The 14,811-nt window shown below is 42.2% G+C and overlaps 1 protein-coding gene across 1 annotated transcript in view; it reads right to left on the bottom strand.

Annotated features, from left to right (window-relative positions):
• The window catches only part of Lcmt1 (leucine carboxyl methyltransferase 1), a 63,873-nt gene that overhangs the window by 22,744 nt on the left and 26,318 nt on the right, over positions 1 to 14,811 (bottom strand). The window contains exons 4-6 of the mRNA XM_075972126.1: positions 14,267 to 14,343; positions 12,604 to 12,665; positions 2,922 to 3,024 (exon numbers count right to left, since the gene is read on the bottom strand). Of these exons, the coding sequence (XP_075828241.1) occupies positions 2,922 to 3,024; positions 12,604 to 12,665; positions 14,267 to 14,343 (242 nt within the window). The remainder of the gene's footprint in view (positions 1 to 2,921; positions 3,025 to 12,603; positions 12,666 to 14,266; positions 14,344 to 14,811) is intronic.

The following is a 14,811-nucleotide window of genomic DNA, read 5'->3' as shown; positions in this document are numbered from 1 at the left end:
TACATGCTATAGTCTGAGAACTGTGAGTGGGAAATCCCAGGGACAAGAGGCACGAACTCGGCGTTCACTGACTCACTTCTCTCTCATCCTCTAACACATACCTGAAAGCCATAAAGAGAAGAGGTTTACTTTGGCACACAGTTTTAGAGTTTTCCATCCAAGACCAGTTGGCCCTGTTGCTTTGGGCCCAAGGCCAGGCTCGATATAGCCAGAAACAAATGGCAAAATAGGGTACACTTCATAACCAGGAGCAGAGGGACGGACTGTGACTCCAACATCCTTCAGGAGCATGCTCCCAAAGTAACTCCTACCCAGTTCCCCTTCCTAGAGGTTCCATCCCTCCTAACAGCACCACGGCCTGGGAACCAACAGTACTCTCTGAATTCTCAGTGAGCCAGAGACTCCATGGCAGCACTAGGCCATAAGAGCCATCTCTCGCATGGGACAGGTGGATCTACAAGTTCTACAAAGAATAACCCTGCTGCTGAGTGTGGGTTGAACAGGTCAAGAAGATCATCAGTGTGCAAAGACCCCGTTCCCACACTGACGGTGGCAGACATGTTAGAAAACCCATGAAGACTCGATGCTACCCCTTCTCCCAGAGCTTGCCCATATTTCACATCCTCCCACCTTCCTCAGAAGAACAGAGGTCTTCCCCTGCCCCAGGGACAGCTAAGCTTAGCCAGGCTCTATCCCCAATACACTTGTCCTGGCACTTATTTCTCCAGCTGCTCATTTCTTTAACTTTCTGCAGTGGATGCTTTGTTTTGCTTTGTTTTTCTGAGCAGCATTCCCTTGACCATCTCTTCCCTTTAAATGTACTTCTGTGTACTAACTTCAAATATTCACCCCAATGTCATCTTCATCTGTGCAGACACCTCCCACTATGTGTTGAACTGCAGTATTACTTTGACCAGCATCCTGGTTCTAAATCCACACTTCATTCCCTCATCTCCACAGAGGAGAGCTCTCAGAAGCTTGGTGTGGACGGAGGAACCTTCTTGTTACTTATGAGCCACTTCTGCAATGTAAGTGTACTTATGAAAAGACAGTCAGTAGTCTGGAGGTGTGAGCTTTACATATCTGGTCTCACAATGAGGGCATTATTTTGCAACTTCATCATTTTAAATTCATCATTAGATTCTGAGTTGTCTCCATGTTGATTTGAGTCATGCACTTCATGTTTTATTCATCCGTTATCCTTCTAGTGGGCATTTCCAGTTTTCCTCTGTTCTGCTTGTTGTAATTAACACCTACCTTAAGCATGAAGCACCTTGTTTGGAAAATATACCCAAAATGGAACTTTTGAATCGCACATTTAAACTCTGCTAGCTACTTCCCACTATTCCTCATCATGGCTTGTAGCCAGTTCATTCCCACATGGTAAGTAAGTCACTACAGCCTACTCCCCACCACTCTCATCCTGATCAACACTATATACAGTCAGATTTACACATTCTTCCCCCCTTGATGGGAGAAAAACCAGAGTTTCATCTGATGGTTTCTGTGGTTTGATAGCCCTGGTCATCTGGAGGCTACTATGGTTTGATAGCCCGGGTCATCTGGAGGCTACTGTGGTTTGATAGCCCGGGTCATCTGGAGGCTACTATGGTTTGATAGCCCAGGTCATCTGGTGGTTACTGTGGTTTGATAGCCTGGGTCATCTGGTGGTTACTGTGGTTTGATAGCCCTAGTCATCTGGAGACTACTGTGGTTTGATAGCCCTGGTTATCTGGTGGCTACTGTGATTTGATAGCCCTGGTCATCTGGAGGCTACTGTGGTTTGATAGCCGTGGTCATCTGGTGGCTACTGTGGTTTGATAGCCCTGGTTATCTGGTGATTACTGTGGTTTGATAGCTGTGATCATCTGGAGGCTACTGTGGTTTGATAGCCCTGCTCATCTGGAGGCTACTGTGGGCTTGCATGATATGCATATATCATATATCCTGAAATTCTGTCACTTTGGTCATTTATGGAGCACTTTTCATGAGCACTAGTGTTGTGGAATATTTAACTGTGTAAAGGTGTGCTACATTTGTTTCTGCTGCATTTGTTTAATTATGAAAAGAGGTACTGTTGTTTCACCTTGCCTGCCTAAGGCACCTGATTGGTCTAATAAAAGGCTGAACGCCCAATAGCTAGGCAGAAAAAGGATAGGCAGGGCTGGGGGGCAGAGAGAATAAATAGGAGGGAAAAGTCTAGGCCAAAAAGAGAGGGAACAAAAGAGAGGAGAACAAGGGAGAAAGAGAGAGACACACCTGTAGCCAGGCAGGCAGCCAGACACAGAAGAGCAGGAAAAGTAGGAATACAGGAAGAAAAGGTAAAAAGCCCCAAGGCAAAAGGTAGATAAAGAGAAACAGGTTAATTAAAGTTAAAAGAACTAGCCAGAAACAAGTCTAAGCTAGGCCAAGCATTCATAACTAATAAGTCTTGATGTCATGATTTGGGAGCTGGTTGGTGGCCCAAAAGAGAAAAGCCTGGTACATGTTAGTCTCCATGAATTATGAAACTAGCTCTCTCTTTACATGTTGTTATAAGCTCTCTCACACTTAGTTTATTATATTAAGGCCAGCACTTTAAAAAGCAGACAAGGAAAAGAATGCTTAGAAATCTCAGAAAACACCAGGCAGTCAGTAGTGGCACACGCCATTAATTCCAACATCCTGGAGGCAGAGGCAGACAGATCTCTGAGTTTGAGGCCAGCCTGGTCTACAGTGAGTTCCAGGACGGCCAGGGTCACACAAGAATCTCTGTCTTGAAAAACAAAAACAAATGAGAAAACAAAAATCTCAAAAAGCTACACTAGGTAGAAATGATACAATGAAGACCAGTAGCAAGTAACAAGCTACACCATGACTAACTGCATCTCATAGCTCACATAAAAATCACAAACACATAAGGGGTTAAAAAAAAATCTCACTGTGTATTCATGTTACATTTCTTTAGCTTCTCTTCCAGCTCAGAAAGGTCTCGGAGATCTGCTCCAATGATGGCATATCTCTTTGAATCCAGCATGTGCCCATCTGTAAATACAAAAAATAAAAATAAAATCTCATTTCAACACAAGTCAATAACATCATTCTTTTAATGAACATGGCCTTTTCCTTTTTTTTAAAAAAAAGGTTACTTTATTTTAAATTTTTTTTACGTGTATGGATGTTTTGCTTGCATGTATGGCTGTATATAATGTGCAAGCCTTGTGTCTTCGCAAGCCAGAAAAGGGGACCAGATCGCCTGGAACTGGAGTTACAGATGGTTTGGAGCCTTCTTTGTGGATGCTGGGAACCAAGCCTAGGTCCTCTAGAAGGACAGCAAGTGCTCTTAATGCTGAGCCATCCCTTAAACCTAGATACAGCTTTTTCAAAATTAAAGTAACTTTAATCCAGGTATGGTGGCACACACCTTTAATCCTAATACCTGGGAGGCAGAAACAGATAGATCTCTGTGAATTAAAGGTAAATCTAATCAACATAGCAAGTCAGCCAGAGTTACACAGAGAAACCCTAGCCCCCCAAAAAAGAACAAAAGAATAATAGTTGTTATTATTAGTTAAAATAATAAAAGTAATTATTATTTTTATTACTACTATTATTACTGAAACAGCAATCTTTAGGTTCAGTGAAAGACCCTGTGGATAAGGATAGAAGAGGACACCTCTTCTGGTCGCATGGGCACATGCAGCCTCAAACGCACATCCACACTATAGGGGCCCATATTTCTACATTGCCACACAAAAAGTGGTCACCTGGCCTTTTGAGACAAACTGACACCATCCAAAGCAAGTGGTCGGGATACGCTAATGTCGCTCTGCTCCTTCTTTGTAATTTGGGAGGTCACCTGGGGAAGAGGTGTTAATTCAGTCTACATGACCGAGTTAAGCATACAGCACAGGAAGATAGACAGGAAGACGTGACAAAATGGACATGGATGAGGCGGACGTGACCACAGTCATTCTTCCCCTACCTAGGAAACAGAATGCTAATGAACTTCCCTCTCAGGTCACATTTTGGTATAAAAGCTGTTTGAAAGATAAACGCAGATGATTTTCAGGATGCAAATTTGGACATCATAAAGGATCCCTGAAAACTCCCTCCCGATAAAGTCATGTGAGTTGTGTCTTTATTCCCACACCTCCACTCTGGTTCAAAAAATAATTTATGTCGGTGCTGGACCCCAATACCACACACACATAAATAAATCACATCATAGGAGAGAAAAAATTAATCCAAACCACATCTTCTAAAGTAGTAAGTATAACATTGTAGCCTTTTTCCTTTATGCTTAAACTCACATAGCGAAACACCTCTCTTTCACATACATGTAATAAAATGGAACCACTCAATACATGTTTCTTTCTTTGTAGCTGGTTTTTTTCCTTTGGGTGTCTAATTTCAGCTATTCCCGGTGGTAACTGACATTCTTGTATATCAATAAAGAACAGCATAAAACAGTTTTAACATTATCTATATCAAAAAGACATCCAAATTTTTGTGAACCCGAATCTAATGACCAGAGCTCAGAGAAAAATAACAAGTACAAAACTTATAATTACCAAAGACTAATTTTTTTAACAAAATAAACATATGTAATTTTTTAAGAAATAACCATGACCCTTTAACAAGACAAAGCTTTTTAAAACCAAAATTAACTGTTAAACATTTAGGTACAAGAAATTATAGCGAACATCTTTTGGCCTTTTATAATTTTAAGTCTGGCTCTCTTTTTTTTTTGGTTTAGTCAGACATTTTTAGACAAACATTTTTATTATTATTATTATTTTAGTCTTTTGTCTTTTTTTGTTTTTTGGACAACATAAAAACCTCTATTAAAAACCCTTTTTGACAATGTGTAAATTTTTATCAGTCTTTTTTGTGATTTTATTTAGCAGAACATTGCATAAAACAAAAGCAGAAATATGCATCTTAACTAAAGGTGATAAGTATTTGTAACCCATATATATATTTTTTTCCTGTGGAAACAAAAACATTTTTAAACATAATGTATCTTTTGACATTTACTTTAAAATTAACATTTTTTGAAGTTACAGGTTGGTATAATTGAAAATTTCTTATAAGCAGTATCAGAACAGGAACGGGTTAAGACGGTTAAGACGGGAAACTGCTGGTCAGTAGAAGAGACCTTGAGTGTTATCATATTGAGGAACTTGGCTCAGAAAAGAAAAGAGGGGGCAGCAGCAGTGGGCACAGAGAGTGTCCTTGGCTGTCAATGCTTTTTTAAAAAGTTTTTTGTTGTTGTTGTTAGCTTTTTGACCGTGATCTCAGATTTTTTGTTTTACATTTGCACAGTTTCTTAATTGTAAGTGGTCAATTTCCTGCCACCTCCATCAGGTCCCTCTCTCCTGCCTAAGGCAAAGACCCTCAAGATACAGAGAGAGAACAGGGAGAAGGGGCTGCCCTGTTCTGCTGCAGCCGGCCCCTCTCAGTCACTAGCTCCACAGCCTGCCTTTTGAATAGGCATTCCTCTGCCCTCAGCCGGTGCAGATGATTTTGCCACCCGCTCCATCTCAGGTGTCCTTGCTCCCTGGCCTCAGAGTCCCCCAGCCCCCACCCAGATCCTCTGCCATATTGCACTTCCCGCAGTCTCAAGGCTTAGCTCTCAGCACCCAGTGTATTCTCTGCCATCAGACCTGGCTCAGGGCTAGGGATACAGACCCTAGATAGGCTGCAGTCAAGTCATCTGCACTTTACATTTAAGTTTTATCTTTTTTTTTTCTCGTCAGTCCAGTCTTAAACATAATAAACAAAGAGACAACAGTTTTCTGGAACTCCAGGGGATCACCATGCACCCAATGTAGTGGCCCCAGAGACATTTCAAGTCACAGGCATGCACTCCCTACCCTCTTTGCGCCCAGTTTTTTTTTTTTTTGGGTGCTCTCCAAGATTTTGTCTCTCTCCTCTCCATCCCTAACAGGCTCCATAGGAGCCTCCAGGATAGAAGTTGAGAGAGAAAAAAACAAAGCAACAATTACCATAATATAAAAGGACTCTGACAAATTCCTGGGACAAGACATATTTTCTCCCATGGTGGGAAAAACCCAAACAGCTATCTCTGAGGTAGCTGCAAATGACCCAGGGCCTGTAGGTAGAATGCCGGCCCCTGTCTAATGACCCGGGAGCAAAACTCCCTGTCTGGAAATGACCCGGGAGTGGGAGAATTCCCAACGCTATCTGAAAATGACCCGGAGCCAGAAAGGCCCCTGTCTGGAACTAACCCGGGAGTGGGAGAATTCCCATCCCTGTCTGGAAATGACCCGGGAGCAAAACTCACTGTCTGAAAATGACCTGGGAGTGGGAGAATTCCCATCCCTATCTGGAAATGAAAGACAAGGTGTCCCTTGCTTCTCCAGCGTCTCTGTACAAGTGCATCCACTTCAGAGAACACCTGTCAATACCAAAATCCCAAATTGGTCGACCGGTACAAAACCAAAGCAGCCATAGTCAGACAGACAAGACAAAATGGCAGAGACAAAAGACAAAGAGTGCTCTCTCACCGGTAGATGCTAATAAACCTGCAGACTTCCATCATCCTGGTGGAATCTCTGGGGTTCCCAGCCAACGCACCATATGTTGTGCCCAGATTACGACCCCCAGAGAGAGACCACCAGAGAGGCCCAGACTGTAATAAGCAAGGTTTAATCAGCATAATACAAACATGTTTGAAACTCATCTCCATCCCCGTTACCACAAGGTAGAGAAGAGTTGTATCTCCTCTGTGGGGTAAGCTTTTAAAGACATAACTACAAAGAGAATCTTTAAAGATGCTTTGGCATGGGTACAAGGACTTTTGCTCCCTCCCATTTTGTTAAGTCAGCTTTTTCCTTGTTTTTAGAGCAAGGCCACAGCTGAGCTAAGTGACCTTGTGCTCGGAATCTCCTGGGTGGGAGAGGGGAAGGCCACTATCTTCCTGGGAAAACATTCTGCTAGGAAATTTCTTCTTGCCCCTTTGAGAATAAGGGATGAGGGTCCCACACTCACTACAGAACACATGGGATCACCAAACTAAAACACTTCATATTCAGCCAATCCCTTACTACCAGACACATGGTATTGCCAAATTTTCTCCCTTTGAGACACTAATGAGCACTCTGGGACATACACGGATGAAGTACCTGTCAGTTACTTCTTCAAGGCACAGGAATGTGAGTGGAATTAAGAAGTCCAAGATTGAGTTATTGAAATACTGAGTGGGTGGTTCTACAAACACTACACCATCTGTAAAGTGTTACGTTTAAAAGAAAGTAGTTTATGTAGCAATGCATTTACAAATGAGTAAGAACTGTGTTTTCAGCTGTGCCAGAGGTGGGAATGGTGTCTGCAACGGTTCTCAAGCTTTAGGACCATCACAGTCTCCCTGAGGGCTGCACTGAGTTAGGATTGTGTAGACCTCCCCACTGCAGACAACTGCATCTCTAGCACATTCCCAGGTGGCTCTGATGTTGTCGGTCTGGAGCCTACACTTAGAAAGCAATGGCTACAAATGCAGTGACCCCAGCTTCGAGGGTCATCAATGTAGTCATGATACTTTGGTGTGTCCTTAGAAACTCTTTCAATTATTGAATGACGCGTTTGTTTTTTAGCGCAGTCTGGTTTTGCACTCCCAGAAACCTCCCACTACTTGAGTTTGGGGTAACAGGTGTGTATCACCATGACAGACCTATTATATCTCTACACAGACCTTATTTTACTGTCTCCTCACTGGTACAGACCATGTGGGAAGGTGAGACCACAGCCATCCTGAACCACTGCTACTGATTCACATTCTGGCTCTGAGAACCCTCACAAAAGGTGCTGAAAATGGTAGAGCATCTGTCTAGCATGTATAAAACCCTCTAGTCAATTCCCAGGACTAAGGGGGAAAAATTATAGCAAGTAAGCAGGTGCCCTTATCTTCGTCAGCCCATTTGGCTGATTCAAGCACACTGAAAGAAAATATAAACATATCCTGAAAACCCCTTAGCTGTCAGTGAAGCAATAAAGGACAAACAGGGAACCCAGAGTCAGTCCCAGGGTACCACAGTGCTGGCTCAAGAAAATAATATAAAGAATGCAAAACACTTGTTTGCCTATAATATAAACAAACAATTCCTATATGCCTTCTTAAAAAATAATACATTGATGGCAAGAAATCTTGAATGAGTTTTTCCATTCCTGACCAAAACCCAAAAGACACACAACAGAATTTTGAAGCATGTAGTTTTCTAATACAGAACACAGTGGTGGAAAGAGGCAAGCAAGTAGTTTGGAAGAGACTTATCTTACTAGGACCAGTATCGAAACAGTAAAAAGCAGTGAACAAAGACAGCAGATGTGAACGCACAGTGTTCACAGGCTCTCAGCCCCAGCCTGTGTCACACCACAGGCAGGAAGCCCTGGACAACGTGACCTAAGGACTGGAACAGCACACATCAGCACCACACGCAGTTGGCTCTGACTCAAACTGTTATTTAGATAATATGAGATCCACTGTCTGTCCTCAGAGGAAGCCTCTCTGCTATGTCACAGAGAACAGAATGGACCTGTAGAAGACATGGGCTTAGAGCAAGTTCCAATGAGGTTTTATTATTTGAGAAAACATACACATCTATGAAATTCAGCATTGGCCAGAGACCACAGATCAAGTGGAAAGCCATGCATACTGGAGTGCTCCCCAAAGAAGATGACAGAAGGGTCTTGACCATGACCATGGAAGTTGCATCCCTCCTTTTCTTCTAAGTTTATAAATATATATGAGAACATGGAGGAAGGGTCAAAGTTTTTTATGTGATGCTTACAGAATGGGAATGTCCAGGTCTGGAAAGCTAATTAGCATTGGTTTAAATCCTGGGTATTGGGTAAGGGAGTATAAGCCTAAAATCCTAGCACTTGAAGGTAGAGGCACAGTACTGACAGCTGAAAGACAGTTTCAGTTATATAGTGACTTTGGGCCAGCCTGAGTTTCATGAGACCTGTCACAGGGGAAAAAAAATTAAAAATGACACCTATGCATTACTACTGGTAGTTTCATAATCAAAATTCCTTTAGAGGACTTGTTGCTAAGGGGACAAAGGCAAAGCTTTGAAAATACAACTGATAAGGCTTAAAAATTAAGAACTAGCTTATACATGGCCAAAATGAAGAGACAATTATGAAAATTCGCATTACATAAGCTCAGTCATTCTTCAGCCTAAGTGGAGGTTCTCAACCGGGAACAACTTCGCCTCTCAGGAGCATGTAGCATATCTAAAGACACACTTGCTTGTCGTGACTGAAGGCTGTGTTGTGGGAGTATCCCATGAAGAGCAGGGCCACCCCAGCAGAATCAGACCTGAAATATCAGTAATGAAGACACAGAGACCCTGACATAAAGAGAGGCGTCAAAACTCAAGATCTACTAGTCAACAGTAAACTCTTAAAAGTCATGCAGTAACTACCACACAGTGCCAGCACTCAAGAGGCTGAGGCAAGAGGATTGCTTGAGTCCTGGAATTCAACATCAGCCTGGACAAACAAAAGGAGGAATCACACAACACATTGTGGTCTATGCAGATCATTAAAAAAAAAAAACAAAAAAAACCTTCTTTCAAGTAAAATGGGCACATTTCAACTTAGCCCACTGCCAGCCTTGTGTCTCTGGGCAAATAACATATCCACGTGACTATCTTTTAATCGTAAAATGTGGATAGTACTGATCTCAAATGATTATATTTAGTACTGAAGATGCTAAACTGATGAGTTCAAGGTTTCTAAATGTGTACTGAGATACATTGGGTGGCATAGCAAATTCACAGGGGTGAAGCAGAGTGTATTGAATTTCTGCAAGAAACAGATACTCAACATCAGTCAGATATGAGCAAACTACTAGACCAAAACTTTTCAATACTAATCACTCTGAATTCCTCCAATGTTATCATCCCTCTGGGAAGCTAAGCTCTTATGTACTGTGAATAAAAAGTCAACACTGTGAATGACAATGTGGACAAAGGTGGTGCCCAACCTGATTCCAAGGTGAAGTTGTGAGGTATCTGATTGGAAGCTTCACCCCAGCCGCTGGCCTGGGAGTTGCTTTGGTCCTGACCAGGGACCAAATTTAGGCTTGTGCCAGAAAAAGGAACACGTGGTCTCCAGGGTTTGACTGGGCTCCTCCCCCCGCTGTGCTGTCCTGATCCACCTGGGAGTGCAGCATTCATTAACCGTGGGCATTTTTGATTTGGTCTAATCTGGTTTAATTGGATTTATTTTGCATTGGGAGGGAGGCCCTTCAGCAGCCTTTTACAAAAACCCTTTTAAATGGGGCTATCGAAAACAAACAACGCTCCAAAAGTACGCAGTTCCTAGATGTGCACTCCCTCCCCGCTCCCCTGCTCCCTTCACCCCCATACTCCCGTTCCCTAGCACAGGCTTCCAAGTGTTTTATTTGTCTGTCTGCTAGAATGATGTGGCCACAGTATGTCTATGTGAATGTGTAAATGTGTTTTTGTGATATGCTCAATTTAATTTTCTGTATCCATGTGTTCTTATGTTAAGATCAGTAAAACTTATATCTACAGATTACAGCAGCTTTCAAAATACAAACACACGGGTAGCCGCCATTTTAACCTCACCACCATCTTTGGTAAGGGTACCCACGTGTGCTAGTCTTCCCTCCATCTTGCTCCTGGCCACCTGAGAGTGTGGCATTTATTAAACGTCGGCATTGTTTATTTGGTCTAATCTGATTTAATTGGAGTTATTTTGCATCGGCAGAGAGGCTCTTCTTAAGATTTTTTCCTAACAGTATCAAACAGGTACACAGGTCTCATTAGTACCTGCAGTTTTTAAAGAAAGAAACAGTCACACATGAGGAATCCTACCACTTGTGAGGCAGAGGCAAAGGGATGGCAATTTTAAGGCAGCCTTGACTGCATAGCAAGACTTGTCTAAATGTATGATTGTATAGATTGTGCTTGTCCAACTTGTCTGTTGCTTTTTAAATGACTAATAAATTGCTACAACATATATATTTTGGATGTCTGAACACAACTAATTAATAAACTGAAGTGTGGAAAATATATTTTGGCCTAGGGTATTGTCAAGTTACTGAGACCTTCAAGGAACTGTAATTCTAAACAGACAGGGTTAGCTCAATGCGTAGAGACACACTGGAGGTCTTTAGCAAAGAGAGAGCCCAACTCAGAGGTTCTATCCAAATGAACCAAACTGAAAGAGACAAGCCACACTGTGAGCTAAGCAGACGGCAGCTGCCTTGGGCCACGTGGCTCGCAGTGGTTTGCTACAGAGCAAAGGGCAACTGATAAAGGCTGTGATAACTGCTGCCTGAAGCTACAGTTCAGGAAAAGGCATGACCAAAGAGAAGGTGTGAGCCATGGTACATGGTCTATAAATAACACTCACACTTGTGCAAAGAATGACTCATCAGTGCTGGTGTTTTTCAGGTAAGCTTTTTAAAAGGCAAGCTGATCTTGGCTGAACTCAACCAATCCAACCCATGACCTTTTCAGTGAGAGACTTTTTAGATAAGAAATTTTCCCAGAACACTTGAGTTTTTAAAACAAAAGTTTTAAAGTAAGAGAGAATCCGTCTCAGGTGGATTTCTTCACTATATATAAGATTAATTTACCCATCGGCCCACCAATCTGATAATTTGTTGGTATTATGTATAGAACACTGAGCCAATTCTGGAATACAAAGATGCCCAAGAAGATGTGGTCTAAGCTGGGCATGATGGCACTGCCTGTGACCCCAGCTCTGAGGAGATATAGGTAAAAGATACCTAAGTTCTAGTTCAACCCAAGCTACCCAGCAGGATCCTAAAGAAACAACAAAAACCAACAATAAACCCCTTGTAATCATAGGGCTCATAATTCAAAAAGAAAGGTGAAAAATGAACATAACAAGCATGGTAATGCTGCATTGAGAGTGTGCAATGGGAAGAGGTTCTACTCCATACACTTCTACATTGTTGATCAAAGTAACGCAAAATACAAGGATGCTCACGACAGATCCTGATGTGACACCAATTAACCAAGCTTACAGTAACTGCTACAGAAAAGGGAATAGTCGCAACAGGTACAGCCAGTCTGTATGGGAAAACAAAGGCCGGCAGCCACACACACATATGCGGGAGCTTTATCAAGACTCCAGTCACAGGGAACTCGACTATGGCTCTGCAGGTGTGCACAAAAGGAGGTCTGTCTGGGTGCCTGAAGGCTACTATGTAGATAATTAGAAAACACCACTCTCAGAGTCTGAAAGACTATTAAACCCCTTGACCTTCTCTGTCAATCACAACTGAACACAATGGAAAATTCTGGTAGAGATCTAAAAAATACCCACAATCCGGAAGGCTCGGCACTGAGAGAACATGTCAGGAACAACTACAATTACATGGGGTTCAGGGATGTGGCTAAGTGGTACAAGGCTTGACTAGCACATAGAAGGTCCTAGATTTGACCCCCAGCACTACCAAAAAGAAAAAACTGTTGAGCAGCAATATGGACAGGCAGAGCTGAGCAGATGAGCATAATGAAAGGACGGCAGAGAGGGCCGCATCTCAACAAGCAAAATGTGTTATGATCCCACTGTGCGGCTCGCAAGGCTACTTGCCTAATTGCAGAGTGTCCTCTGGGTGTAACTCCATGATGGGTCTGAACAGAAGTGGCTTGTTTCTATGGGAAGATGGGAAAGAGGAGAAAAGAGTCAATTAACACATGAGTGCACTTACTGCCAAATGCAGACGTCTGTCACAAACTGTGAGCACATACCGAATACTCCTTATCCAAAATGCTTGGGATGAGAAACTGTACAGATTTGGGATGTCTGTGAGATTCTGAAATATTTGCATAGATTACTGTAACACTTCCCTAATTGAACATAATGCTGAAAATATTTCTGATTCTGGAGCATTTTTATTTTGTATTTTTGGATGAGGGAAGTTTGGTGTACTGCTAATGTGCAGAACAAGGGCCACTCTGGAAGTCTTTCTTCAGTCTACCTGCACTTGACCCTATGTGCACAGCAGCAGTTCACACAGGCTGCAGGTTACGTCAGCTCTGCACTATCGCATCTGTCATTTAAATCACACAATGATCACAAGTAACTGATTTAAAAATAACTAGAAGTAGGCTAACACAAATTTTCTAAAAGGTCCAGGATTTCCCAGCTACCTCCAGTTCTTGCTTATTCTCGAGCAAAATTGTATCTTATGATCCTGTCTGTTCTTTGTCATGAATAAAAGCTCAGTAATATTTGTAATATAACTCCTGTAATCCAGCAAATGAAGAAAAATCAGAAATCAGAGAACCACACAACTATGCAAAAGTAAAGCCTGTTTTTCTTTCCAGGAAGTCATCCTGAGCTTCATCGAAGGCCCATTCATGCCCACCTCACCCAGAGTTCGAATGAGCTCAGCAGAACTATACAGTTCCAAGAGTCACCATTCATCATTAAAAAAATATAAAATGTAGCTAATATTTAGAAAAACTGGAAAACTCATAGTACAGACCACAGGAAAGCGAAAAACACTCCCAACACATAGGGATATAGTAGCTCTACAGAATAAACTCAAAGTTTCAATGTCTATGGAATTCTAAAATATATAATAATTAGGCTTTTTGAAAAGTAACTACTTAAAGTGGGATAAGAGTATAAAAAATAATTAAAAAAAAAAAACCTATTAAGTCCTGAAAGAGGGCTTTTGAAGTCAGGTTTAGATCATAGCTCCACCCACGCTAGTCAGGTGACCCTGGGCAAGTCAAAATCTCTGAGCAGGAGATTCTTCATCTACAAAAAGGGTTCTGAGAACTCAGTTCTCAAGTCTACCATGAGGAGTGAGTCACCCCAAGCCCCCAGCAAAAAACAAACAAACAAACAAAAAAAAAACAAGAGAGCAAGAGGCATCCAAATCTCCTCAAGTCCCTCAGAATAGCCATCAAACATTCCACACACTCAAATCAAGAAAAAAACCACTACATCAATTTGGGGCCAGGTTACTGTCTATATCTCAGGATAAAGCAATAATCAAAATACACCAAAAAAATGCAGAGTATTCAACTATGCTCTGCATAGACCAATCTTTAATATTCAGAGAAGTTTCCTTAATGGGTAAGGAAAGTTGCCCAGAATGTACACTGAATGTTGACGGTCACACATGCAGGGCTGCTGGCTCCAAGGGAAGGGAGAGACCAGTGAGGTCTCTCGCATCCAGCCACTACACATGAGCTGTGTCTCCACCAACTGACATACTGTCCCCAAACAAAGCCACACTTACTTGATGGTGTGCAGCTTTCTCGTGACTATCATTGGAAAGTCGACTTCAAAATATTTATTTGGGAGAAGACCTTCATCCTGGAGAAAAGCACACAGAAGCATCCTTAACACACGTAGTCACTGCACGGAGCTAGCACTAATTATCTAACCGCAATGGCGGTACTTGGGGATTTTAGGTCAGGAGACTCACATGATCAGAAGTGTTTTATTTATTTTTATTCATGTGCACGAATGTTCCCTGAGCCTGTATGAATGCCTGTGCAACATGTGTGTACCTTCTGCCCTTACAGAGCATTCAATCCTCTGGAATTAAAGATGGTTATGAACCATCATGTGGATGCTGGAACTGAACCGGGGTCCTCTGCAAGAACAGCAGTGCTCTTAGCTAGTAAGCCATCTCTGCGGCCCCAGAAGAGCATTTTCAAATTACCATGGTCTCATTGAAAATGTATTCGAGAAGAGCAGGAGTAAATACAGAAGCTGGGAGATAGTCAGCGAAGTGCTTGTCTGACAAGTGCCAGGACCGGAGTGTAATTCCCATGTAAA

The sequence above is a fragment of the Microtus pennsylvanicus genome, chromosome 5, assembly GCF_037038515.1.
Source record: "Microtus pennsylvanicus isolate mMicPen1 chromosome 5, mMicPen1.hap1, whole genome shotgun sequence".
Taxonomy (NCBI): Eukaryota; Metazoa; Chordata; class Mammalia; order Rodentia; family Cricetidae; genus Microtus; species Microtus pennsylvanicus.
This window is presented reverse-complemented; position numbering and strand designations above follow the sequence as displayed.